General features: G+C 55.9%; 1 protein-coding gene across 1 annotated transcript in view; it reads right to left on the bottom strand.

The window, feature by feature from the left end:
- Positions 1 to 26464, bottom strand: part of BCR (BCR activator of RhoGEF and GTPase) — a 117852-nt gene that overhangs the window by 22494 nt on the left and 68894 nt on the right. The window contains exons 5-14 of the mRNA XM_081037670.1: positions 21745 to 21852; positions 18796 to 18856; positions 17502 to 17554; positions 15642 to 15782; positions 8410 to 8531; positions 7122 to 7290; positions 5814 to 5933; positions 4882 to 4957; positions 3271 to 3375; positions 1904 to 1978 (exon numbers count right to left, since the gene is read on the bottom strand). Coding sequence (XP_080893796.1) covers positions 1904 to 1978; positions 3271 to 3375; positions 4882 to 4957; positions 5814 to 5933; positions 7122 to 7290; positions 8410 to 8531; positions 15642 to 15782; positions 17502 to 17554; positions 18796 to 18856; positions 21745 to 21852 — 1030 coding nt within the window. The remainder of the gene's footprint in view (positions 1 to 1903; positions 1979 to 3270; positions 3376 to 4881; positions 4958 to 5813; positions 5934 to 7121; positions 7291 to 8409; positions 8532 to 15641; positions 15783 to 17501; positions 17555 to 18795; positions 18857 to 21744; positions 21853 to 26464) is intronic.

Raw genomic sequence — 26464 nt, 5'->3', positions numbered from 1 at the left:
TGACAAGTTCCTGAACTTGTTGCAACAATGTTGCTAACCTTTTTGATATCAGAGGGATTATTCATTATGAATTTGTACCAACTGGACAGTTAACCAAGTTTACTATTTGGAAGTGCTGGAAAGGCTTCATGAAAAAGTTAGACGACCTGAATGTTTCGCCAACAATTCATGGCTCTTGCATCACAACAAGGCACCAGCTCACACGGCACTGTCTGCGAGGGAGTTTTTAGCCAGTAAACAAATAACTGTACTGGAACACCCTCCCTATTTGCCTGATCTGGCCCCCAACGACTTCTTTCTTTACCCCAAGATAAAGTAAATACTGAAAGGAAGATATTTGGATGACATTCAGGACATCAAGGGTAATACAACGACAGCTCTGATGGCCATTTCAGAAAAAGAGTTCCAAAATTGCTTTGAAAGGTGGACTAGGTGCTGGCATCAGTGCATAGCTTCCCAAGGGGAGCACTTGGAAGGTGACCACAGTGATATTCAGCATTGAGGTATGGAGCACTTTAGCCAGGATGGGTTCACAAACTTAACTGTCTGACCTGGTACAGTTTGAGAATTTTTAGTAAATTTAAACACCTGTACCAATAGCACCACCGCCATTTCAGGACAAATGTCCCCTGGGTACACGTGTAGTCAGTCCTCCCTCGCACCCGGAGTTCCCGACAACCACTGACAGACTTTCTGTCTCACATTTTCCCTTTTCTAAAAACTTCATACACAGGCAACAATACAACATGTAGCCATTTGTATCTGGTGTCTTTGGTTTTGCATTATTTTTTTCCCCCAGGTTTCCGGATGCTGTTGCCTGTGTCAGTTCTTTCCTTTTTATTGCTGAGCAGTGTTCCATGGCACCGATGAACCATGTTTTATCATTCATGCCCAAGTCTTTGTGTGGACATGTTTTCATTTTTCTAGAGGAAATAGTAAGGAGTGGGGTTGCTGGGACATGTTGGACTTTTTAAGAAACGGTTTCCCAGGATGGGTGAACCATTTTACTCCCCACCAGCAGTGTCTGAGGGTTCCAATTTCTCCACATCCCTGCCAACACTGTTTATCTTTTTGATTATCCCCCTACCAGTGGGTATAAAGTGGTAGCTCACTATGGTTTTAATTTACATTTCCCTAAGACAATGAGCATCTTTTCATGTGCTTATTGGCTATTTGGATTTCTTGGGTGAAGTGTCTACCCAAATATTTTGCTCATTTTTTTAAATTGGGTTGTCTCTTTAGTATTGAGTTGTAAGAGTTCTCTGTATAGTCTGGATACAAGTCCCTTATCTCACATATATGGCTTAAATGTTTTCTATTTTGTGGCTTGTTGTGGATTTCTTGTTTTGTAGCTACAGAGGGAAAGTTCAGCAGAACGGGGCCTGCTCTCTGTCCTCCCACATGGGACCCTGAGAACGTGAGTGGAGATGCCATGCTGAAAGGTGCTGAAAGGTGCAATGTGTGCTGCACCTTGACTGGAATGTGACCAGACTTCACTGCTCCCACAGCTCCAGGAGGTGGGAGAGAACCCCACCCCTTGGAGGGGAAGGAAGAAAAGGGGTATGCATTCGGGTGGTCAGAGCAGCCAAGTCCACTGCGCTGATCATGGTCCTGGCTCCGAACCTCAGCTGCATTTTCCGTCTGCAGCAAACTCAGGCCCCTGCAATGACAAGACCCGTCTGCAGGGGTCAGCTCACCAGCAGGACCTGAGAGGCATGGGAAAGGGCAGGGAACAGTCCAGGAAAAGAACTCCACTCCCCGTGGGAGTCAGCGGGAATCAACCACCACCGGCAGCTCGGCGGTCGGGTCAAAGATGCCTGAACGTAATTTGAGCTACTTCCCGGATTCCCCACACCTTCTGGCTCACTGCCCTGCCGCCTTCCTTTCCCCATCAGCCACTTACTTGAACTCTGCTTAAAGCCGGTGGCGGAGTGGACAATGACATTCAGGAACCCATAGAGCCCGGGAGATTCATCATCTGTGTAAGAGACCAGAGAGGTGAGTGTCTGTCCTCCTAAAAGAGGGAGTAGGTGACAGGCTCTGCTTCACAATCAACCCTCAAGGGGGCACCCTGTGGCTGCCATTTGCCCAGCATGGGGCAAGGCGATGTCATGGACCAAAGACATATCCATGGTGGCCTCTGTCTTAGGGGCCTTAGGATCTAGTTGTAGTCACAACACAGGCAGACCAGTGATCAAGATGAAATGCAGGGACCGGCTCGGTGGCTCAGGGGGTTGGAGCACCATGCTCCTAACGCCGAGGTTACCGGTTCGAGTCCCACCTGGGCCAGTGAGCTGCGCCCTCTACAGCTAAGATTGTGAACAACAGCTCTCCCTGGAGCTGGGCTGCCGTGAGCAGCCAGAGGTTGGTGTGAGCTGCCATGTGCTGCTGAGTGCTGCATGGGTGCCCGGCGGGCAGCATGAGCAGCCAGCAGCCAACGTGAGTGGCCAGCAGCTGGCGAGAGCTGCTGTGAGCGTCCGATGGACAACTGGTGACCGGCTGCCTCAGCTGTGGGAGCGCAAGGCTCATAACACCAGCACGGGCCAGGGAGCTGTGTCCTACACAACTAGCCTGAGAAACAACGGCTTGAACCAGAGTGGGAGGGAGACAAAAGAAAGGGGGGGAAAAAAGATGAAATGTAATACGGACAGGAGGGGGGGCGGGGTAGCGTGTGACATGGATTGTGTGTGTGTGTTGTGTGTGTACAAGCACATACCTCTGTGTGTGACTGACCATACATGAGTGTATGTGATAGTGAATGCAACACAGCACAACCAAACGTGTGGTGGGAAGTAAGTCACTGGCGGGTGAGGGGAGTGGGACCGGCCCTGGGGGAGTGAGACTGGCCTTGGGGGAGTAGGACAGGCCCTGGGGGAGTGGGACCGGCCGTGGGGGAGTGGGACCGGCCGTGGGGGAGTGGGACCGGCCCTGGGGGAGTGGGACCGGCCCTGGGGGAGTGGGACCGGCCCTGGGGGAGTGGGACCGGCCGTGGGGGAGTGGGACTGGCCCTGGGGGAGTGGGACAGGCCCTGGGGGAGTGGGACCAGCCCTAGCGCACAGGGTGTCTGAGGAGTGTCTCAGGAGAGGGATGGAGATTATCGGTCTTGCTCTCTTCAACTATTGGTGGTGGCCCCCTGGGGAGAGACTGCTCCTCCACTTCTGGGAGAGGCCAGTGGGCTCTAAGCAGCACACACATTTCTTCGGAATGGAAATCCATGGTCCCAAGGACTGACAGCAGAAAGGGTTGGCAGCCCTCGGGAAGACAGCTCACCTTCTTTGTTGATGGTCAGGGGAATGCTGTGGACAGTCTGAAGTTTGACACATGAGTTGGTCAGCATCTGCAGCTCCACGGACGTCAGGGAGAAGCTTTTGAAACCTGAAGGGTAGAACACAGTCTGCACAGGTCCTCAGGGGCACTCAGGGGCACTCTCTGATGTCCCCCCACTGAACCCTCAGCACACCCTGGTGAGGGGGCACTACAAGAGAGGGTGATCTGCTCCCAGAGGAGTAGCTGATAAAAGGCAGAGGGGGGCATGCCCCTGGAGGGCCCAGAGGGCAGGAGGAGTCTTAGCACAACCCTTACAGAGAAGGTGGCCTGCTACCTCAGCCCAGCCACAAGGCATTTCTGAGAGAGGGGCCTGGAGTATCTTCCTGTGGGGTCTCTCCAGGCAGACAGCTGACAACTCTGTCTCCTATTCTGCTAACGCAGGCCCCTATCTCTCCATCACATGAGGAAAAGGGGATTACTTATGGCACAACGCTGATCAGGAAACATATGTCGCCATGCTGGAAATGGTTTGGGATCCCTGGTTATTATAGGAAATCCTGGGGTGCAGGAATGGATGGCAGGGCTGTAGGCGCCCCATCCCTGGAAGCAAGGGCACTATGAGAATCTGGCTGAGCACAGGCACAAACGACAAGCTTAGGGGGACGGGAGCTCGGGCTGGGAGCTCAGGACAGGCAGAGGCGTGCGGAGCGCCCAGCCCGATGTCTGAGCAGCAGGTGAACCAAGATGGCCCGCGGCTGTGGGAGGACCAGGCCACCTAGGATATGGCTCATTCTGGCCCCCAAGGGACAATGGCACACAGGACACACCTGGGAACCTCTTAGCAAGAAGGGCTCAGGAGTCCCACCATACAACTGGGGGGTGGAGGAGGGAAACCCCCATGCAGCTGCAGCCCCATGACTCAGAGTGCAGTCTGCCTTCCCATCCTGAAGACTGCCAGGCAGGAGTAAGAACAGATTAGGGCTGAGGAGAAGAAAGAACTGCTAATGGGAGGGAAGTATCCAGAGAAGGGGCCATCCCAGAGGGGAGTGAGTGTCTTATCTTGAGAATGGTCAAGTGCTGGCTTCTGGGGAAGGGGAGTGGGGCGAGCGCAGTGTGTGGTCCCTTTGGCATCAGCTGCTGGGGGTGTGGGGAAGGCCTGGAGCCAAGGCGGGGATGAGGGCAATGGGTGAGGCCGAGGAGATGAGGAGGTGTTTGGGTGTGGGGAAGGCCTTGGGGGGGCAGACGAGGTGGACACTATGTGTGTGGCAGGCCCAGGGGAAGGCAGCAGGGAGCCCCAGGGGGTGGGCAGGGATCAGGGCAGTGGGGTCCAGAAGGCAGGAGGAGAATTCAGGGGAGGCCTAGGGGCGGGGGAAAGGTCAGAGGATAGCTGGGGGCGCGTACACAAGGATTGGGGGAGGCTTGGGAAGGAGGGCTGGGGGCCCTGTCAGGATGGCTTCTTTCCAATATACTTTCTAAGTTAGAGCTCCACCTAATATCTCATTTGGTTAAAGAGTTCCATTGCCCAGGAAACAAAAGGTTTGAAACCACAGGAAGAGATGACGGCCAGCCCTGACGTTCTCAAGCACACGCTCTTTTGGTGCAGAGGCCACTTACATTTCTTCTGCTGCTCCCGGACGGTCTCCCTCCACTCAGCGCGCTCATAGTCGGATGATATCAGGAATGTGTAACTCTGGGAGGCGAGAAAGAGAACTCAGCCCAGTTATCTGTGCCCCAGCTAAGGCAATGACCCCCATCACCGTCCCGGGGACTCCTGCAGCACACCCCTCCAAGGCAGGGGCACATCTGTGCCTCTGGCTGTCCGGTGCCTGGGGGCCAGGTACGCTCAGAGCATGGCTCGTCCCTTTCAGCACTCTCGGCCCTTCCTGCCAGCCGGGTTTTGGTCCCACTCCTGTGGCCCGTGAAGGCCCGCCTTTGGCACCAGCCTCATTCCAGGACTGCCTGGGTCAGGGCGTGACATGTCACAGCTCAGGGCCACAGAGGGTTATCAGGTGCGAATCTGCAGAGGTGAGGGCTAATGCTGCCCCAACCACCTGTGCCCAACCCGCAGTCCTGAGCCGTGACACAGAGACAAGGCTCCCAAAGAGCCCAGCGGCATGCTGACAGGCGTGATGCCCACCACGTGTATATGGGAGAGGCCCAGGCTACAGATGGTGCCAGGAGCCAAGCTCAGGAGAGAAGGTGCTTCTCTGGCCCAAAGTTCTCTGGACAGCGCCCCCCCTGCCCCCGCCCCGAAGGACAGGTCTGCACAAGTGTGCAAGCCCCCCACCCTATTTAGACTCCCTGGAGACCTCCTTCCCAGCTATGGGGGCTGAGTCAGCTGCCAGTCAACTTGGGGGCTATGGCCCAAAGCACTAGTCAGAGGGACCTGTGAGCCTGTGCATACCACAAGGGACAAGCCTCTCTTGGGGTTAGAAGGCTCTCCAGAGGAAAAGCCACACAGGAGCTGGAGACCACAGCTGCCACATGGCTGGGCAGGCGTGTTTGCCTGCGGACACCAGCAGAGCAAGACTGCGGGGGGCACTGACCTTGCCGTTGCGGTTGTGCACCCTGAAGGCCATGCTGGGGGACATGAGCAGGAGCAGGGATTCCTGCTCCGAGAGCTTCTTCTTCAGCCTCTCAATGGCCTTGCTGCCCTTGTTTGCTCTCTGTGGGGAGAGGCTGCATGGTCATATTTCCATCCCGGGGGCTAGTGCTACCTGTGCCCACTTGGCCCATCACTACTGCCCCCAACGCTCGGTCCGCAGAAGACGGGAACCCCACCTGGCAGCGCAACATGGCACAGGGCCTCGGTCAGTTGCTGCTGGCCACAGGGTGAAGCTCACAGGCTCCGTTACATGGGAGCATGTTAAGGCCACAGACACCCCCGGATGTGCTCGTCAGCCTTTCGTGAAGGAATTAAGTTCTTGCCCTCATGAGGGCAGAGAAAATGAGACCTCTATACACCTCCCTTCTTTCAATTTCTCCAAACTTGGACAATGTTCAGGGGGGCCACTGTGACCCCAAGGGCCCGTCCCCCTCCCAGATCCGCCCGCATTTCAGCCTCAGGCTCTTTGGGAGTGTTGGTGAGGCTCCTGATGGAGGGCCAGATGCCGCCCCAGGACCTGGTCAGGAAATCCCGGCCTGCCCTGTGCTGTGTGCCTCCCTCCTGAAGCCCCTCCATCCGGGGAGGAGGCCGTGCCACCTGCTACTAGACAAAAGGCACAATGTGGACGAGGGCAGCAGTGGCAGTGTGCAGGGCTTGACAGCCCCAAAGACACAGCCCTGGCTTCCCCTCTGCCTCAGGACACTGTCCTGGAGGCCGCAGGCCCATCTGGACGTCTGAAGTCCGCAGTGTGCATGCTGGGCTCCCCAGGCTTTCCTCAATCTGCTGGTGCAGCAGACCGGCAGGTGGGTGAGGAGTGAGAAGGACCCCTGTACTGTTGAGCCCACCTCAGCCAGTGTCCCTAGACCAAGGCCCAAGTTTCTAGGGACTCAGCTTGCCTATGGCCACTGCACGGCCCCTGCTCTGGCCTGGGCTAAATCTCCACACGAGGGGCTCATTCTAGAACACAGTTCCTAAAGTCTTCTGAACCTCTCCAGAAACAACCAGGGGCCTGTCTGGGACAGTCCAAGACACCTAGAGGGGCCACACCCCTGACCGGGCACTCTCCCTATCATGGCAGCTGGCATCTCTCCCACCCCACGTCCTAGACAGCTCCTAGCCTGACAAGGATGACCAGCAGGTCCCAGAGACCAGAAGTGGGGTCAGATGCCAGCAGGGCACACCCCCTGGCCTGTGTGCGAGGGGCTGCTGCCCACGCCCGCTCCAGAACCCGGCCTGCCCTCTCCCCTACCTTTTCTCTCTGGATGTCACTCTTGATCTGGGAGATCTTCATTTTCATGGCATCCAGCTCCTCATCCAGCACCAGGGGGATGTTGGGTGCGGCCTCCGACTCATCCACTGTCTGGAAGCTGAGATCCGTGAGCGGGATGTACCATTTGCAGTCGTACTGCTGGGTTTTGCTGGGGGGGTGGGAGGAGCATGTTAACACACTGACCATCTTCCTTTGCTAATATCGCTGTTTTCAAAAGCTGGAGCGCCCTGAGTTTGTGGCCATGCACAGTTTACCCAACCTGAAATCCAGCCTGTGGCCTGTGCAACAGGCGGGCATAATGCCACCAGCCTCGGAGATTCCTGGGAATGGGCACTCCACATGCATGACCTAGACCCCAGGGGGTCTGATAAGCCCTATCTACCTTAGCCTCACTGCCGGTGGTAGCTCACAGGCTCCGTTACGTGGGAGCACGTTAAAGCCACGCAATGAGTCAGGGCAGGACTGCAGACACCCCCAGAGCTGTAGTGTTGGAGGGACTACAGATCTACTCAGCGTAATCCCCTGCCTTGACAGATGGGGAAACTGAGGCTCTCTTCTGAGTTGACTGATTAAATCCACTTAGCACAGCAATTGGCCAGTTCTGGTCTTTCCCAGTGTGACCTTCCTTCTTCCATTCCAGCCTGTGCAATCTGGATGGTCTGATCCCTGGGGAGGTTGGGGGGAGGTCTGCAGCCTATGCTGAAAATAACGTAGAAGCTATCACCAGGTGTGGGGAGACAGAATGCAGCAATCATTTAGCAATGCCTGCCAAGGGCACGGGAGGGGTAGCCACACCACCACAATCTGCCAGCCTGCACCATGGCCTGTAGCCCCCAGACCTGTCACTCAGTCTTTCTGGGTCACAACATGACAGTCCCACAATAGTATTAGGTTGGTGCAAAAGTAATTGTGGTTTGAGAGGTTAAAAATAATTGCAAAAAACGCAATTCCTTTTGCACCAACCTAATACCTGAAGTCATAGTCTGGTTCTCCTTTCACGGTAAGAGTCAACAGGCCAGTCCCTGACCCTAACCCAGCACATCTCCAGATTGTTGATAATGACCTTTGACCCTGATCCTGGCATCACGTCCAGTTGGAAACAGAATGTACCTTAGAGAGAACGCCTGGTCACACAGTGACTGACCTCTCCAGGCTCACATTGAAAGAAAACAAACCAACAAGTAGGTTTCCTCTGTATACAAAACCAATCCTGTGCCCCCCAGATGCCCTCCCCTCCGGGCGTGGGGGGGCCTGCGTGGTCACTCACCCTCCGCTCTGCTTCTTGAGCTTGGTGCAGAGAAGCAGGTCCGTGAACAGGAAGACGTGGCGCAGCTTGCGGGCCCCCTCCACCAGCTCTACCATGAAGCTGTCCTTCAGCAGCTGTCGGTGCTGTGGGGCAGGGAGGGGCTCGAGTTAGCAGCAGGCTAGCCCAGGGGGGCTTCATTCCCTCAACCTCCAACCCTCAGATCCACTTTCCAGTGTGTTCCCTCCATCGCGTGCATGCAACTTCCTCTCTGCTCAAGTTTCTGATCCCCTCCGGGGTGCCCAGCCAGTGAAAGAGGGCGAGTGGCCGAGGGAAAAGCCATTGGCCTAGCGGCCAGGGAGAGCGTGTTATAGCCAAGTCACCAGTCTGCTGTGAACTGACGCTGGCAGACCCCTCTACGCAGGGCGGCCTGTGCCTCTCGGGGATAGCAAGTGGACACCTAGAACGGGCAAAAGGCCAGCCACGTGAAGGAGGGGACACTCCCACAGAGGGACCATCATGGTGCAGGCCTGTGGTAGGAAGAGCTTGGCACTTGGGCATGGATGGGGCAGCCTGGTGAGTGGGGAGGAAGTGGGCTCAGTGTACTCTGAGAGGGGGCAGCCCCAGTGGTCACCCTAAGGGCCAGGTCTGGTTCTGAGGGCAGCGGGAAGCTGGGTGAGGGACCCACAGCTGGGACCCACGTTCTAGTCCTCCAGAATCAATGCCTACATATGAGTTGCATCTCTGATGCCTGCCTGGACACCTAGAGCCTGAGGCGGGCAGCTCGGCTGACCAGCTGCCCCCAAGGAGGCCTTCCCAGATACTGAACAAGCAGCAGAACTAGAGGCACAAGCCTCCAGCAAGCCCTGTGCCTCTGCAGCTCAGTACTTCATCTAAAAGATAAGGGATAGTCCCACTGGCTCACACAGCCCCAGGGGTTGCTGAAGGGGCACATGAAGGCAAGTTGGTAATTCACTCGTCACACAGTGCTCGGCCCCTCCTTCGGGTTAGTGCTGTGCCAGGCTGAGGACACAGGGACAGGAGGAGAGGCCGACATGGCCGGCCCTCCCCATGCACGTTCTGGTGTGCTGTGCAAACACGTGGCCTGATCATCGGATGTGATCCCCACCACCACACCCTGTGGGTAGGCCCTCATGCCCATTTTACAGATGAGAAACCTGAGCCTCAGAAAGCTCCATCACCCATCCAGGCAGCACAGTGAGCGAGCGGCAACGTGTAGCAGCCTCTGCCCTTGGGAGCCCATAAGCCCAGGGGAGAGAGATCAGGTGCTTATTGGGCACTAGGCGCACCTGCCGTCAGGGGAGTCCCCAGAGAAGGCAACTCCCACCCCTTGTTGTGACAGCTAGAACAAGGGTCCAGCAGGGCTGCACACTCACGAGAGTATGTGAAGATCCACGGCATCTCCCCAGCAGGAGGCACTTGTCCCCATCCCCACAGGGTCCTCAGCAGGTCCATGTGCCTGGGCCAGGACCCTTAACACGCCCGGGCACAGAAGCCACACATCGCTGTCTGTCTCACAGAGCTCAGCTCACAATGGCCAGCCAGTCCCTGCCTCAGGAAAGCGGATGACTTAAACGCAGCTGCTGGTGCCTTCGAGACCATGAGTGGAAGGGCATGCCAAGGCCATGACGCATTGTCACTCACCCTCACCCCGCCTGCTGTGGGTAGACCGCATGCCTGGCATTGCACCCATGGGAAGCCAGAAAGTGTGTGCACGTCCATATAGCATTGGAGATGCCAGACTGACATGGCTGCTGGCTATGTCAGGGGCAGGCTGGGAGGGTCCTGGGACACAGGTGCTCGGCAGGGACACGACAGAGGGTCTTCAAGACCAGGAGGCAGGCACCAAGGGACCTACTGTGAGGGATGGTGACATGGAGGGAACAGTGGTCCTTTCTCCATACAAAGGAGCTGAGCTTCTGGCCACCGCCAGCAGAGGGCATCCTAAGACCAGCTCAGAAGTGGACTCCACAGGGTCCCCTCAGCTGGCAGGTCAGAAAAGTCTAGGCAGTCCTGGCACTGACCAGCCCCCCACCTCCCAGATGGCCCACCACTCTCCCTGCTAGGTCCTGCCCCGCACACGTCCATGTGAATGAAGTCCCACCTCAGGTGCCACCGACGAGGCCACCAAGCGTTACCCTGGCACTTGCGGCACCCTGCACACCTGCCGTGCTGTGTTGAGAGGATACAGGCTGATTGAGGAGCACACAGGCCCCTCTGGGCTCTGACGGGGTCCTCAGTCACCTGGCTCCTCCCCACGCATCCCTGCCCGTGCGAACCCTCATCTTTCTAAGAAGCCTCAAAGCCATGAGCGCCTGACCCTCGCAGTCAGCCCCACTGCCCGTGGTGCCCTGGCCTGAGCCCCGTTCTGTCTCTGAGGGCTGTGGGAAGAGCCCATGAGCAAGTACACATCACAGCTTCCCCGTCACGTCACAGCTGCACTCCCTCCCGAGGAGGAGCCAAGCCTTGCTGCTGAACCCCAGCCCACCCTGGAGTCTTGGGGCCTGAAGAGAAAGTGTCCTGCACCTGGGCAGGAGGGGTCTCCCAGCCCCAGGAAAACAGGGCCCCAAACGAAACACTCGCAAACCCACGAGGGGATTCCAGACCCTGGCAGAGGGGCTAGGCCCCACACTGTTTCTAGCCCACATCCCCCGCCTCCCAGCCTCCCAGGCCCAGGGGCAGTCCAGCAGGATGAGGACTTCCCGGGCCTGGGCGGACGTACCAGGCTGGAGGTCCCACCCTGACCCAGTCTGCGGCTCGGAGAAGAGGCAGTGAACAGGGGTCCAACAGCAAGTCTGTGCGAGGCCTTAAAAGGGCCTGCTCTGCCCTGAGTAAGGTGTCTGGAGAGGCTGCTGGACCCTTTGGCCTTCTCTTGGGCCTCTCTGGAACCTGGGCTCCTGTGTGACACCCTGCCAGCCCATACGGGACCAGTGTAGAGCCGGAGGCCTGTGTCTGACCAGGGGACATCCCGCTCAGACATGCTCACCAGCCGTGTTCCCGGGTCCTCAGAACCTGCACCAAATTCCTGTCTAGCCCACCTGTCAGTTCCTGCAGGGGACGCAGGCAGAGGTAGGGCTCAGCCCACACCTGGGTCACAGCCCCATGACGCCCTACTATGGGCTGAAGGTTTGTGTTCCCTGTGCTAAGTCAGATGTTAAAGCCCTAAGCCCCAATATGATGGCATCTGGAAGCGGGGCCTTTGGGGGGCGATTAGGCTTACATGAGGTTGTGAGGGCGGGACCCCATAATGGGATTAGTACACTCATAAGAAAAGGAGGAAAGAGATCTTTCTCCACGTACACGCAGTGAGAACAGGCCACGTGAACATGGTGAAAAGGTGGCCGTCTGCAGACCAGGAGGCAGGCCCTCACCGGACCCTGAGCACGCTGGCACTCTCATCTTGGACTTGCAGGCTCCAGAACCGTGAGAAATGAAGGCCTGCTGCTTATGCTCCCATGTCGATGGCATTTCGTTAGGGCAGCCTGAGCAGACTAAGGTTACACACACAAGGAAGCCGGGACCACAGTTCCGAAGTGTGTGGGGAGGGGCAGGAAGGTTCCTCAGGTACAGAAAAGAGTTTGATGATAAACAAATCAGCAGGGCCCGCCAGGTGGGACCGGGAAGTCTCCGGGAAAGGCCCAGGTGGGTGTGGAGACGGGAAGGAAGATGGTGGGGTGAGGACCAAGGTGGAGGCCTTGACTGCCAGATGAGGGTGGGCCTGGCTTTGCTCCACGCATGGGCTGGGTCTGGCACATTCTAGCTCTGGAGGAGGCCAGTGGCCCGGCCCCTTCTGTGCTCTGGAGCAAGGACTGCACCCCAGGAGAGCTGGCTGAGTGTGGGGGGGTCGGCCCACTGCCTGCCAGAGCAGCCTTGGCTAGGGGGTGACTGTGGGCTCCACTGGTTCAGCAGGTGGGCCAGGAACAACGAGGGACACCCCTGCCCATCCCTCCTTCCCACCCTCTTGTCTATTCTTGGGCTCCAGGCATTTGACTACTTGGCCTCCTTGTAGAGCAAAGCTCTACTCCCTGGTCCCCAAGAAAACCTCTCGTTTCCATGCAATGGAGACACAACACAAGACAATCCATCGAGGGGATCAAGTCAGAGCATGAGGTGGCCTAGAGGGGACAGGAAGCGGGGAGGCATGCGGCCGATTCATAGCAGCAACACTCACTGAGCACTTTCTAGGTATTGGGCCCTATGTAGAGAGAATGTTCCAAGAAACATCTCATCTCACTTGGCAGAACTGTCTCAGGCAGCAGCTCTGATACTTCACAGAGAAGGAAAGGCTGACAGAGGTGAGTAATACGCTCACCCCTGGAAGGATCAGAACCTGGCCCAGAGAGGTCTTCTGCCTGCTGAAGCTTCCTTCGGCTTCTTATGGGGGACTTGGAAGGCAGAGCTAATGGTTTCTAGGGGGTGGACATCCTTTGAAACTGTGGACATTATGTGGTCTAGGCTTACCCCCCCCCAGATAAGCAAGCTGGTATCTGGGGCTCTGGGGACCCCAACCCCTGCCCTGTCTTCGCCCCTGAGCTGCATTCCCCCTTCTCCATAGCGCCCCTCACAAACTTTGCCAACAGGGTCCGGACACTCCAACTCCAATCCTCAACGGAAAGGCCTCCTTTCTCTGTTGCCTCAACCTCAGCCTGCAGCAGTGATGTTTCCCCAGCAGCCCCTGTTCAGCCCACTTGCCTTCTTCTTCAACGAGGGGCCTCTGGGATCCCAGGCAGAGAATGCCTCCAAGACATAGCTGACTCTTAGGGTACAAAACATCCAAACAGGATCACCCCATTCGCCTCCGAGCCTGAGCTGGGGATGCTGTGCAGCACATGGCACAGAGCCTGGCGCAGACAGACAGGCAGCCACGTGGGGAAAACCCCAGCAGCGTAAAGGTAATTCGGCCAGATGAATGAGCACCCACCCAGCCCACAAGACCCGGGCCCGGGAGGGAAATGTGCCAGCAGGGTCCGGCAGGCCCGACAGGTTCCCAGGAGGCTGAGGAGGGCGTCTGCGTAGGGTGAGAACATCTGGCGGCTGCAGTTCAATGTCAGCAGCCACTTGTAACGCTGCCCGAAGTGCCTCTTCCTCAGACAGCAGAGCCCTGCAGCTACTGGCATCGGCACACAAGGATGAAGAGATTACAGGAGCCATAGTGTGCATGTAGGGGGTGGGGCTGGGGCAGTTGGCTCTGCTCGGAGCTCAGCTGGGCCTCTCCACAGAGTCCTGACTTACCTTCCACGTTTTCCCGAGAGTAAGACCTAGCTGGACAATCAGCTCTAATGCGGCTTTTGGAGCAAACATTAATATAAGACCCGGTCTTATATAATGTAATATAAGACCGGGTCTTATAATATAGTACAAGACCGGGTCTTACGTTAATGTTTGCTCCAAAAGCCGCATTAGAGCTGATTGTCTGGCTAGGTCTTATTTTCAGGGCAACACGGTAAGCTGAGCAGGTGGAGCTAAGCCACCTCCCAGGAGGCCAGCAGTGACTACAGGACACCTCCAAAGGCCCAGGCTGATGGAGGCACCTTCCCTCTCCCTAGAAAACTGCCAGAGGAACTAGAAATGGAGCCCCTCCCCCACCCTTGCCAACATGCTCCCAGCAGGAGAAGCAAGGAATGGGGCTCCACTCAGTGCCTAAGGCTGGGGTAGTGCACTGAGCCAAAAGGGGCACATCCTCCTCCTCGAGGCCACCTCCCGCCAGGTAGCTCTCTATGCAGGGATCAGAGGAGGGGTGGACTATCGGTTCAGAGGCGAGGGAAGGGGACTATCATAAACTGTAACACCTCCCGAAGTGTGTGATGCACACAGGTGCCAAGGGACATCGGACCTCACATCCTGCCTCAGCTACTTAGTGGCTGTGTGACCGTGGGCAACTCATTCAACCTGAGCCGCAGTTTCCTCCCGTGTAAGATGGGAGAACACCTCTGACCTCACAGAGTCGTCATGAGAACTCAGAAGCACAGTTCCTCTCTCCCATTGGAAAGGCTAGGGAGGGGAGCACCTGTTCCAGGCCACACAATGGGTGAGTCTGCAGCAATGCTGGGATCAGATCCCCATGTTGGCCTGGCTCCTGGGCCCAGAAAGTGGAGTGGCGAGAACAGCTCTCCCCCCACAGCCCTTCCTGGGCCAGGCTGACCGGGAGACAGGCTGACCAAGCCACCCACTCGCAGTCAAGCCTGATGGGACACTGGGCACATGGGAGCGTTTCACTAAGCACACAGAGAACCGCTTCCCAAAGAGGTGTGCGGAGGATGGGGCCGAGAGCAGCCTGCCCAGCAGCCCAGCGTGGGGGGAGGGAAAAAACCCTGGATGGTGGGCAGGTCAGCCCCTGGCATGAAGCCCCTGGCACACAAACCGCAAGAAAGAGGAGGAAGTGGCTCTCAGCAGCAGCTACAGTCAAGCTCACTGCCAGCCCTTGCCATGACTGGGCTGGATGGCTCCTGTCCCCGCATGAGACCCTTTGCCTCAGTGCCGCTTCTGACAAAGGGTGCTCGCCATGGATGCTGGCTCCCCAGGGGCACAGCCCTGCCGTCTCACTACATGTTCTCTGCCCTGCACAGCGCCCGCCTGGAACCACGCAGGGCTCCTCCCAGGAAGGCGCGGAGGCAGCACGGGCGGAGGTGACCAGGCAGGCCAGGTCGGTGTGTTCCGCGCCCTCCGTTGACCCTCTTGTCGATGACGATGACGTGCAGGGAGATGAAGACCCGGTGTGGCTGCCGGGGAGGGAGGGACGGGGGAGGAGAACCTCCCTGGCCGAAGACGGCAGGCCCACTTTCTCCAGTCGTTCTCAAATCACAAATACAAACCGCACATGCACCCCTTTCTTCTCCCTTCTAATCCCTTAAGGCCGGTGATAACTGTTCTCCAATAAAGAACACTTAGGAGGAACTAGGTGGCTCCAGGCCGACGAAGTGCCATCCTCCTTCTCACCTGTCTCCTCACTGGGGACCCTGAGCTGGCACGGTGTAGAGAAAAGAAGGGGTGCCCTGGACATAACCCACCACAACGAGAAAAGAAAGAGGCAGCCGAGCGAGGCACGTACCCCGGAACTCCGCTCCTGAGCCCTGCACAAAGGACTGGTTTTGCCCTGCCAGGTCACGGACCCCAAAAAGCAATGTTTCCTGGGTTAGGCTGCACTGACCAGGGACAGTCTGCTGAGGACCACAAAGGGCCCCTCGCCCCGCATCTCACAGGCTGGGCCAACCCCAACCTCCCCCAGCCATGCTCACCTCGCCCTTCTTCACGGTCATGGACTGCCGGCGGGGCGTGATCTCCTCATTGATGCTGGACAGGAAGTTCTGCGAGATGCGGAGGGCGTCCTGCAGCAGAGGGTAGTCGGGGTGGCTGGCGGGCGTGTGCTTCAGCAAGTCCTGCGTCACGGCGAGAAGATACAAGTTAGAGAGCGAGGCCCTGGCACCCACCACTGTGCACAAACCCCATACACACACTGGGTGTAACCCAGGGCCACCAGTTCCCCAGGCATTGCTGCCACCTCTCACAAAGGGCCCGGGCTGCATGGACAGCACTCGTGGGAGCACCATTCTGGAAGCAGGGCCTAAACAACCCAGGCAGTTTGCACGCTGCCAAGAGGGGCTCCCACCCTAAGGGAGCCCTTTCTCCACCTTGGCACTGGTGGCATTCTGGGCCAGAGGATTCTTTGTTGGGGGACTATCCTGTGCACTGTAGATGTTAGCAGCACCCCTGGCCTCTATCCACTAGATGCCAGTAGCAACTCCTCATCTGCAGTCTCCAGACATTGCAGCATGTCCCCTAGGGGGCAGAATCGGTCCTGGTCCAGGAACACTGGTCACTGCAAGGTCAGAGAAAACCGTCGGCCTCCCCAGCATCTCCTCTTTTAGATAAGAACCTAAGAATTCAGATGGGAGTACTGACTATTTCTCCACTAGGAGCGCACACGATTTGTATTCAAGGTCAACAGCTCCCTGGTTCAGAGAAACAAAATTCTTCTAGCTCCCAAATCCACGTTCAAAGAGAATCTGGATAAATGGACACAGCATGGAGGAAGGCTTGCGTGTAGGTGGTCCCAGGCCAGCCCCACTCCACTCCCAGGCAGCACTGGCTTCTCCCTACCAAGGTGCTTGGTTGTGCAGGTCTGGGCTAATGACAGTGAGGGGATGGAATACAGGGTCTCTGAGACTCCGACCGGCCACCTGCTAGAGCCTTCCAAACCACAAACCTCATTTCATCTCCCTCTGTCCAATAACCCTTAATCAGAGGATGGTAAGAAATGATGAAATGTCCATTTGATGGAATATTACATAACTTAAAAAAGAATTAAGGCAGAGCTGTTTGAGCCAAAGTGGGACAATCCCCACGACATAATATTAAGGGGAAAAAGAGCAAAGTGTGAAATAATATGTACAGCATCTCTGTGTAATTAAAACAGATGTTCACACGAGTCGACACATGCAGAAAGTGCCGAGAGCTTTTTGTGGTGGTGGCTTCTTTGTGGGGAGGAAGTGGGAAAGGAAACGGAAACTTCACACACTTTTAAGACTTGGTTGTAATTTAAAAAACAAAACAACACATGTACAACTTACTCTAAAGATATGAAAACAGAGTCATCTGGGCAGAGGGTGAGGGGCCATTTTTCTCTGGTTTTGTTTCTCAGTATTAAGAACCCTTTTAGTGACACCCCACTGCCATCAGGAGCAGCCCTACAGAGGCAGGGCTTCCCCCCTTCCCCCATGCACCCCGTCCCCAGGCTGGGAGGCAGCGGTCATCCCTTAGGCCCTGGAATGCACCCACTGTCCACACCCCTACTCCAACCACGCTGGAGGCGCAGGTCACTCAATGTGACCACAAAGCCCTTTCCATGTGGGATGGGACGCTCCCTCCCTGACCGTACTCCTATGAGAGCACCCAGGACGCCTGGAGCGCCTGTTCTGTTCCCCGCTCATCCCTCCGTGAGCCCCTGGACGGCAAGAGTATGTCATTTCTGCATCTTCAATAAAGGCACGTAGCAGAAAAAGGTAGGTGATAGGTGGGCAAAACTGACATAGTGTCAGCCCTAGGACAGCAGATGCCAAGAACCCCAGGGTGAGAAGTCCCGGGGGGTAGTGACTCACATGCAGGACCAGTGTGCTGCGTGTCACCCGGTCCACAGGCTTGTAGAGGAGGGCTGCAGAGAGACAGGCAGCATGAGACGGCCACACATGGAGACAGCAGACCCAGACCACCCACCAATCCATCTTTGCTATAAGGGCTCGTCTAGATGCAGCAGCCCTACCGCCCCAACGACAAGGGTAAACCTCGAGCACCTGACAGCCCAGAGTACATGCTTTGAGCTCTTAGTCTGTGACGTTAAATGCCCAGTCTAGAGCTGTTAGTCAGAACCCAAGTCTACATGGCTGACTCAAGTGACAACTGCTAAAAGGGCTCAGCATAGATGCCCACCCCTGGACGTGGGGAGCCTGCCAGCACCCTGGTGAGGATGGGAGGGAGACCTGCTCTCCAGCCCAGAAGGTTCCCAGGGAGCAGACCCGTATGTCACTCAGCATCCATCCCTACACAGTCTGGAGGCCTGATTATGAGAAGAGCAGGAACCGGCTCAAGTGTTAACATAGCTCTTTGCTTTACAGGTGTTTTTGGACACCTGGACTCCAGTAGCATAGGAGCCTCAGCCAACCTTGGCTGTCCCCACTTCTTTGGTGACCCTGGCCCATCACGGGCACAGATGCTTAGATGTATTCTGACACACACTGTCAGGTGCATTTCCTCATGGGACTCCCAAAACTAGTGTACGACATGCACTGTTGTTATCCCCATTTCACAGATGGGGAAGCAGGCTCACAGTGTGGTGAAAACTTGGCACCAGAGAAACACCTGCTATTCTCTGTGAGTGTAACTTTGCCACTATCCTAACCACTGGAAATGAGCAGTGACCTCATGTCCCTGATCCCATTTTCCACCCAGAGAGGAGCAATCTGAGCACACAGGCCTAAGAGCTCTGTTCCACCCCATGCCAGGCCACTTAGGAACCTGCATTCTACATGGGTTACATTCGCCCTAAATCTGTTTTGTCATCTGAAAGAAGGGAAAATAAAATCCTCCTTACAGGGCTGTTGGGGACAACATTTTCAATACCCCGCAGTGGCTGGTTTGTGAGAGTTCCCTAATGTCTACCATGCTTTCTGGTTGTGACGAATGGTGGCAAACTGGTCCTGACTGCGCCCTTCCCCACCCTGCCACACCCAGCACCGCTCTTTCCTGGTCCCTGCCATCATTATTGGAAGTCTGGAGCAGCAAAGGTGCCAGAGGGTGACCCTGCAGGGTGTGTGTTTGCTTTTCCAGCATATGCCTCATCTGCTTGCAGAGCCACTCTCACAGGGTTACGAAGAGGCCTCAGCACAGAGAACGTACTTTCCAAAGAGTTCTTGGTTGTCGGGTCCTTGGCATCCTTGTTGCTTCTGGCTCTCAGGTTCTGCAAAGACAAAAGCACATTTTCACACGGGACAACTAAAGGAGCTTTGATGTGGCAAAAAGTTCCACGGTCAGGAACCTTCAGCAGAAATCTCACCCAACTCTCTGTAAAGAACGCCCAGATGACAAGCCTTGGGGGTGAGTCCCGGGCCATAGCATGAAAAACAGGACGAGCTGTGGTTCACCTGGGACAGTTTCTCAATCTTGGCACCAATGAGATTTGGGGCTGGAAATTCTCTTATTCTGGGGGGCTGTCCTGTGCACTGTGGGATGTTGAGCAGCATCCCTGACCTCTACCTATGGGTGCAGTAGCACCCCCTCCTCCTGTTGTGACAATCAAAAATGTCTGCAGGCATTGCTAAGTGTCTCCTGGGGAAAATCACCCCTGGTGAGAATCTCTGATATAGAGAATCCTGTAAACTGAGGCAAACCGCAGTGCCCTTCCTCTTGGAGCAATTCAACAGCATGCAGGGGCTGCTGGGTCCAAGGAGCACATTCACCTTTGGAGATGGCGAGGGGTCCCCTGAGACCCACAATGGATTCCGTCTCTACGTCCACCTCAGCCTTTCCCAACTTAGCAAATGTACTTGCTAACAAATGAGGTGCTGAAATTCCTGGGAGGAGAGCAGTGCTTTTTCAGCGGGCAGGGCATATTTAACACAACTGTGTCAAAAGCATCACCGACTTGGTCCAAGGTACCCAGGGACATGAGGATGAAAGATCCCTGTGTGCCTAAAATCATCTCTGGAAAGCAGCTGTGGTTACTCCCAGTACTAGGCCTCTGAACAAAACAACAGCACGGGTACAGGAAGAGGCTCAGAGATTGCTTTCCAAACCTCTTGGCCAGAAACCTCAAGACTAAAAAGCATGGTGTTTTTAAGCTCACTGGGGCCAAACTCCACAACGCAGTTTGGTGCCTTTCCTGAGACTTTCATGCTCCTCACAGTGATTATTCTTCCATACGTCTGCCTCAGCAGCTGCCAAAGGGTGTGAGGAGGCATGAGAGCAAAACCTGAGATGGCAAAAATCAGGTGCTGTGCTCACGTGAGCCAGGGAAGCAGCCAACGTGCCATGTGCCCCATGTGCCACAATGCACATGAGTACTGGGAAGTCCTTAAGAATTTGGTTTAACCCCGCATTTCCCAAATTTACTTGATTCCAGAAGACCTTTTCACATCACTCCTATTACCTATCGTCTGGGGAGCTAGCGCTCCACTGAACCCAGCTCAGGCAACTCTGACCTAACTGGACGCTGCCACACACGTTTCATAGGACTGGTCCTGAGAGAAGATAAAGGACCACTGCTCCACCCATTCCAGTCTTCAGAGGCAATTATCCAGTCCCCACACCCTGATAGCCCCCTCCCCTACTGCACCCTCCCAACAGCTCTCCTTGGCCTGCTGCTTCCATTTACTTTGCATTCATTTCACTCTCTGGGTGGCTCCAATTTCTCTGGGTCTTTTTTGAAATATAGGTAGAGAACCAAAGTGGATGCTGCCCAGTGGTAAAAGCTTCACAGAGAGCTGGCTGTTGGCTGGCCCTGAGGTGCCATCCTACTGCCTACACCCCTGCCCTGGCTTACATTCCCACTCGTGCGTAGTCAGTGGGACCACATGACCCCTGCTTCCTCCCTCCTCTGTAGAAACCTGTCCAGGTGGATTTGAACTTGACCCCATTTAACCACAGCCTGCCCTTAGAGAATTGTCTCTAATTTGTCAAGGTCAGTCAGGATGCTGTGCCAACATTTCAGCTGTTAGGGATTTGAGGGTTGCTAATTGAATGAGTTAAGGAAAGAAATGGATTGAATGTGCCAGGTGAAGCAGGGCAGCTGGAGAGGCAAGTCTGGAGCCAGTCTACAGCGCTGGTTACATGCAGCCCGTTAGCGGCAGCACCGGTGGGGAGTGGGGCACACCGTGGCTCTGGAGGAACATTTAGCACGTGTCATCACCACAGGAGATGGTAAGTGCCAGGACCCACGACACCTCACCTCCCATGATAAACTATAAAATGGGACAAAGCCCCTGGAAAAAAGCTAGGTATGATAGTCAGGGTGCGACTATCTCCCAGCAAGAGTCCTGACTCCCTATTTCTAATTTCCAATTCTCTTTCTAAGGCTGCCTTTCTTACACAGAGGTCTTTCCACCCAGAATCCTTGTTTGGTGGAGGAAGGCAAGTCAGAGCTCTGAGAAGTCAGAGACTACAGGCCCAGAAAGAGGAAAATGTCACCCAGTTGTCATGGGGGCAGAAACAGAATGGGGAAGGGTGGGGAGAGATGTTGTGGGCTCTGGTCTTGGAGTGGCCACTAGTCCTCTATGTATCTGAGGGGCTCTCTCTGTGCTAGAACACTGCAGAGCGTGAGGCTGTGGCCCTCCAGGGCCCGTCGCTTTCCTCCCACGTGGGTCTACGGGGCAGAGCAACGGCAGCCCCGCCCCCTGTGCTAGCACGTCAGCCTCCTCAGCTCTCAGTCGCTGGCAGGCCAGAGGAAGAGCACAGCATGACGCCTTCCCACCTGCCCTCCGGTGACAAGGCCCCAAGTCGGCCTCAGGACTCTCACGTTCAGACCTGTTAACTGAGCAGAACTGCGGACACCCCTCCTCGCACACAAGACAGTACGGGAGCGTGTCTATGGGGGGGCCCAGCTGAGCCTCAGCATTGGCCTGGGCCCTGGCGCCGGGGAGGCAGGGCTCCAATGCTGCTCCGTCTGTTCACAACGGCATCCCTGCGCAGGGCTACAGTGCCAACCCCGAGGCACCAGAAACAGGGCTGTGGCTTATGCCCTCACCTTGGCTTGCTGTACCTTGTTCTCCCGGGCCACGGGGTACTGAAGACCAGCCCACGGCTCGCCCGCAGGAGATGGAGGCTGCACCTTTCTTACAGCACCATACTTACCTCAGAGATTTCTGCAAACTGAGCATTGGCCTGACAGCACTTCTCAGCCGTTTCCATGGCAACTCCGTAGTTGTCCACAAAGGCCCGATACACACCCAGTTGGCTGGCCTGCAGGGAGAAAGGAAGAGAGTGGGGCAGGTGGGAGACAGGTGCGGGGCAGGTGGGAGACAGGTGCGGGGCAGGTGGGAGACAGGTGCGGGGCAGGTGGGAGACAGGTGCGGGGCAGGTGAGACAGGTGCGGGGCAGGTGAGACAGGTGCGGGGCAGGTGGGAGACAGGTGCGGGGCAGGTGGGAGACAGGTGCGGGGCAGGTGGGAGACAGGTGCGGGGCAGGTGGGAGACAGGTGCGGGGCAGGTGGGAGACAGGTGCGGGGCAGGTGAGACAGGTGCAGGGCAGGTGGGAGACAGGTGCAGGGCAGGTGGGAGACAGGTGCAGGGCAGGGGAGACAGGTGCAGGGCAGGTGGGAGACAGGTGCAGGGCAGGTGGGAGACAGGTGCAGGGCAGGTGGGAGACAGGTGCAGGGCAGGGGAGACAGGTGCAGGGCAGATGCCCCTGCTGCCCGTCTTTCTGAGAAGCGGGCTTCCGTGCAAAGCTCTGGAGAAAGGCCCGGTGCAGCAGACAGTGCACAGCTGCAGACACCTCAGTGCTGTGCTGTGCCTCCCACCTGCCTCCCCACCCCACCCACGGAGCCCACAGCGACAGGTTGAGAAGTGACTCACCGTCCCAGGAAGGTAACAGTTCCCTTCCACATTGGCTTATTCCTCCCACCCCCTCATTAAAATGGTGTCACTGGCAGCAGCTAAAGTTCAAGGCTGTCAGTGAATGCAGACAGCTGTCTCTACACAGGATGGAGCAGCACCTTCTCATTCTGGCTGGGGGACCCCAAGGCGGGACAAGGGATCCGTACCCGCCCCCCTCCCCCTCCCAGCCTCTGGTGGCTAAGGAGCTCTCCCCACAGCTGATCCCTTCAGATACATAAGGAACACGCAATCTAGCTGCCTTGGAGAACAAGGGCTCCTGCTGCCCTGACGTGAGCCCCACCCAGACCTGGCAAGGGGACGCAGGTGTCAACCTGCACACCTGGCAGGTGGGAGACCTGCTGCTGCCAGCTGTAAGGAAAGGGACATTTTGTCCTTCATCCAACCAAAGGCATTAATTAACAGAGGGTCTGCTCACATAGCCTCCTGCTCAGACACTCAGTTGAGCAACAACGCCCATGGGGAGGAGTATGTGTGCAGCTACCAACATCTCTGGGCCCCACGTCACCTGTGGAGGCAGCTGGGGGAAACCTGCCCTCATCGCGCACCAGCAAACCCAGGCTGGGGAAGGTCAGGGCGAACCCCATGACCTGCTGGTTGGGCCTCCCACTGCAGCCGACCAGGAGCTGGAAGCCTAAGGCTTTTACGGATCCTGGTGTTTGTTCTGTGTACAACCTAAATTTTATTTCCATACACAGTTGCATTTATATTGAATTTTATGTTTCTTCAGATAACAATCCCAGATGCTGGGTAAGCCAGGAGCTCTAGGCGCTGTGTGGTCTTCTGGCCCCACTCCCTGTGGCGGCTGCATGGGGGCCTGGGGACCACAAGGGACAGCGTCAGCTAGAGGAGGCCCCGCCCAGGCCCCACCAGGCCGATACCCCATCCCCAATACCACGTGCTTCTCCACTGGTACCAGTCACACCACAGCCCTTCCTTCCCTCCCTCACTCGCTAGCCAGTGACACCTCCCACAGACGGAGGCCCTGCGTTAGGCACTGCCGCCAGCCTGGGATCACTCAGACAGTGCGGCCGGGCAGCAGGGAGATAAATAAATAAGTGAGCAAACGCGTAATACGGCAGATGGCGGAGGGCAGGGTGGGGTTGAGGGTGATGGGGCCACTTTAGGTAATGTAGTCAGGGCGCCTCTCTGAAAAGGTGGCGGGTTCAGCCAAATCCTGAGGAAATGTTACCACTGAATTTCGTCCCCTCAAAATTCACGTGCTGAAGCCCTGCCCCCCAGCACCTCAGAAAGTGACTGTGTTCGGAGACAGGGCCTAAGGGTGTGATTAGGTTAAATGAGGCTGTTGGGGTGGGTCCTAACCCAATAGGACTGATGTACTTAGAAGAGGAGATTAGGACGCAGGCAGGCACACGTGAGGACATGTGGACACCACGGTCATCTGTGAACCAAGGACAGAGGCCTCAGAAGAAACCAGCCCTGTCGACACCTTGATCTTCAACCTCCAGCCTCTGCAACTGTGAGAAAATACATTTCTGTCGCTTGAGCCACCCAGACTGTGGCAGCGCAGGCCAACTAATACAGGGTCCATGGGAAGAGAACTCCTTTCGCAAGGGGCTCACTTCTTCCACGTGGCTTGTGAGAAGTTCCAGGCAATTCGTTCACCCATTTTTTGCTAATCAAAAACCAAGCGACATGAATAATGAGACAAATGGAGATCAAGTGCCTCCAGATAGGATGCACTGAGAAGGACACAGCATCACTGCTGTGGGTTTTTGTTTTCGTTTTCCTGCCATTAATGCAGACAGAACCTGAATCTATTCCTGAGGAAACATCAGACAGATCCAACCTGGGCTGTACCCTTGAAAAAAACACCTCAAGGTCATAGAAGACAAGCAAAGGCCAAGGAACTGGTGCAGACAGATGGAAACTGAAGCAACATGACAACAAAGGATACATCTTGTGACCCTGGATTGGATCCTGAATCAGAGAATGAAAATGGCTATAAAGAACAGGATGGCTAACTTGGGAGAAATTTGCACATGGAATGCACATTAAATAACTATATCATATCCGTGCGAAACTTCCTCCATTTGAAGACTATACTGTGGGGTACAGAAGAGCACGTCCTTGTTCTCAGCAAATATACAATGAGGTATTTAGGGGTAAAAGGACAGACATCTGCAATTTATTCTCCAACTAGTCAGTGTGTACGTGCACATGCATGCATGAATAATAGAGACACAAAAAGATAAAGATAAAGCAAATGGGGTAAAATGCTACAACCGGTGTATCTGGCACACAGGAGTTCTGCTACTCTTCTTGCAACTTTTCTGGAAGTTTGGAAAGAGTAGAAAAACAAAAAGCTGACTGAGCTGATAACAGTTCAGGCAGAACCAAAACGCCGACTGGTGGCAGTTAAGCAGTGCATTCCCACACGAAGAGGGGTCAAGGCACAGTGCCTTTGGTCCTCAGACTCTCCCAGCTGGACAGCCTGACAGAACAATACGGGCCGACCTCGCCTTGGCTATCTGAAAGGGGTGGGGCAGGGATTATGTCTGTCTGTCCTTGGGGAGACGCCAGTACTCAGCCCCAGGGGCACACACGTGAACACTCAGCGCACAGTTACTGGGGCATGACTTCCCCCTGCAGCCCCACTTCTCTTCCCAGTCTTCCTGCTGCAACATCCAAAGCACAAAGGTAGCTCAAGGACACCAGGGAAACCAGAAAAAACTTTCCAAATTCTGGCATTCATCAGACTATTAAATTTTTTTAAAAAGTTTCCAAGTACTTTCAGAATGCTATTTGGGGAAGACTGCTGGTTGTGGGTTTCTTTCCAACACAATTGTCTGTGTCTCAGGAGGGACACCGGCTGAGTCACATCCATTGGGTTCAAACCTGCTGACACATCACACACAGGGAAGCGGGGGTGCTTCAAAGATGGGGGCACCTTGATTAAAACACAGTCTCCAGCTCTCTGGCGATGGGGAAGGGGGTCCAGGCAGTGAGAATCTCAATAAAACAGGCGCTTCGTGTGTTCCTTGGGCGCTTCGTGTGTTCCTTGCATCTTTGCTCCAGTGTGGAAGACCAGGGTGGGGGAGGTGGGGCGGGGGTGGGGGCGGCGCCAACAGGAAAGCCACGCCTTAGAGAAGAATGCTGGAGCCCAAGCAGGAGCCAAGGTGAGGCCAGGGTGGGGCCAGTGGGATGTCTGGGGGCTCAGGAGGGCTGGGGCCCCAGTTTTTCACTAACCGCCATGCTCTGCATTTAGAGGGGACCCGGTGACCGTGGGCCACCCCTAGCCCTGGAGGACTGGTTTCCCTTGGGGGAGAAAACACTCCAGAGAAAGCACATGTGCACAGGAGGCCCGGGTAACCCTGGAATCAGGATTAGGAGTCCTCGGATGTGGAATCCCTGCCTTGCGGGCTTGCCCAGCATGCGCCTTCCAGTGCCTCTCCCAGGACAGGGGCTCCTGGTACAGAAGGCGGCCTCTGCTGGGCAGCTGCCACGCTCTTATATCCAGATCGCACCCCACCCACCCAGCCTCCACCTGAAGAGACTGACTGGTTCCCCTCTGAGACCCAAAAAAGAGGTGAGAAACTCCTTTTCACACATGAACCTCACATGTTGGAACTTCACATGTTGAAAACAAATGTCAATCTGGAAGCTCCCGTCTGAGTTTCCTCCTTCATCCCCAGGTCCCAGAGCCATTTCTTCCTTTTGGACAAACCCCATCTTATCCATGTTGCGGGTAAGGGTATACCCTGAAGGCAATCCCTGTTCTGCGTGTGGCCTGGCCAATGTCAACAGGCCTACCAACCCTTTCATATGATTGCAGACTTGGCTGATCCCACTGATGGTTAAAAAGCGGCATCCTCGGCTCCTCTCTGGCCCTGGGGTCAGCAAAGGCGAGAGCGGCCCCTGACCTGCCTGCACAGTGGGCCTCTCCGGTACTGCGAGGGGGCTCCCGCATCTGGGACCTGAACCCAGACCCACAGCCGCCT

This window comes from Rhinolophus hipposideros (genome assembly GCF_964194185.1).
Source record: "Rhinolophus hipposideros genome assembly, chromosome: 24".
Taxonomy (NCBI): domain Eukaryota; kingdom Metazoa; phylum Chordata; class Mammalia; order Chiroptera; family Rhinolophidae; genus Rhinolophus; species Rhinolophus hipposideros.
This window is presented reverse-complemented; position numbering and strand designations above follow the sequence as displayed.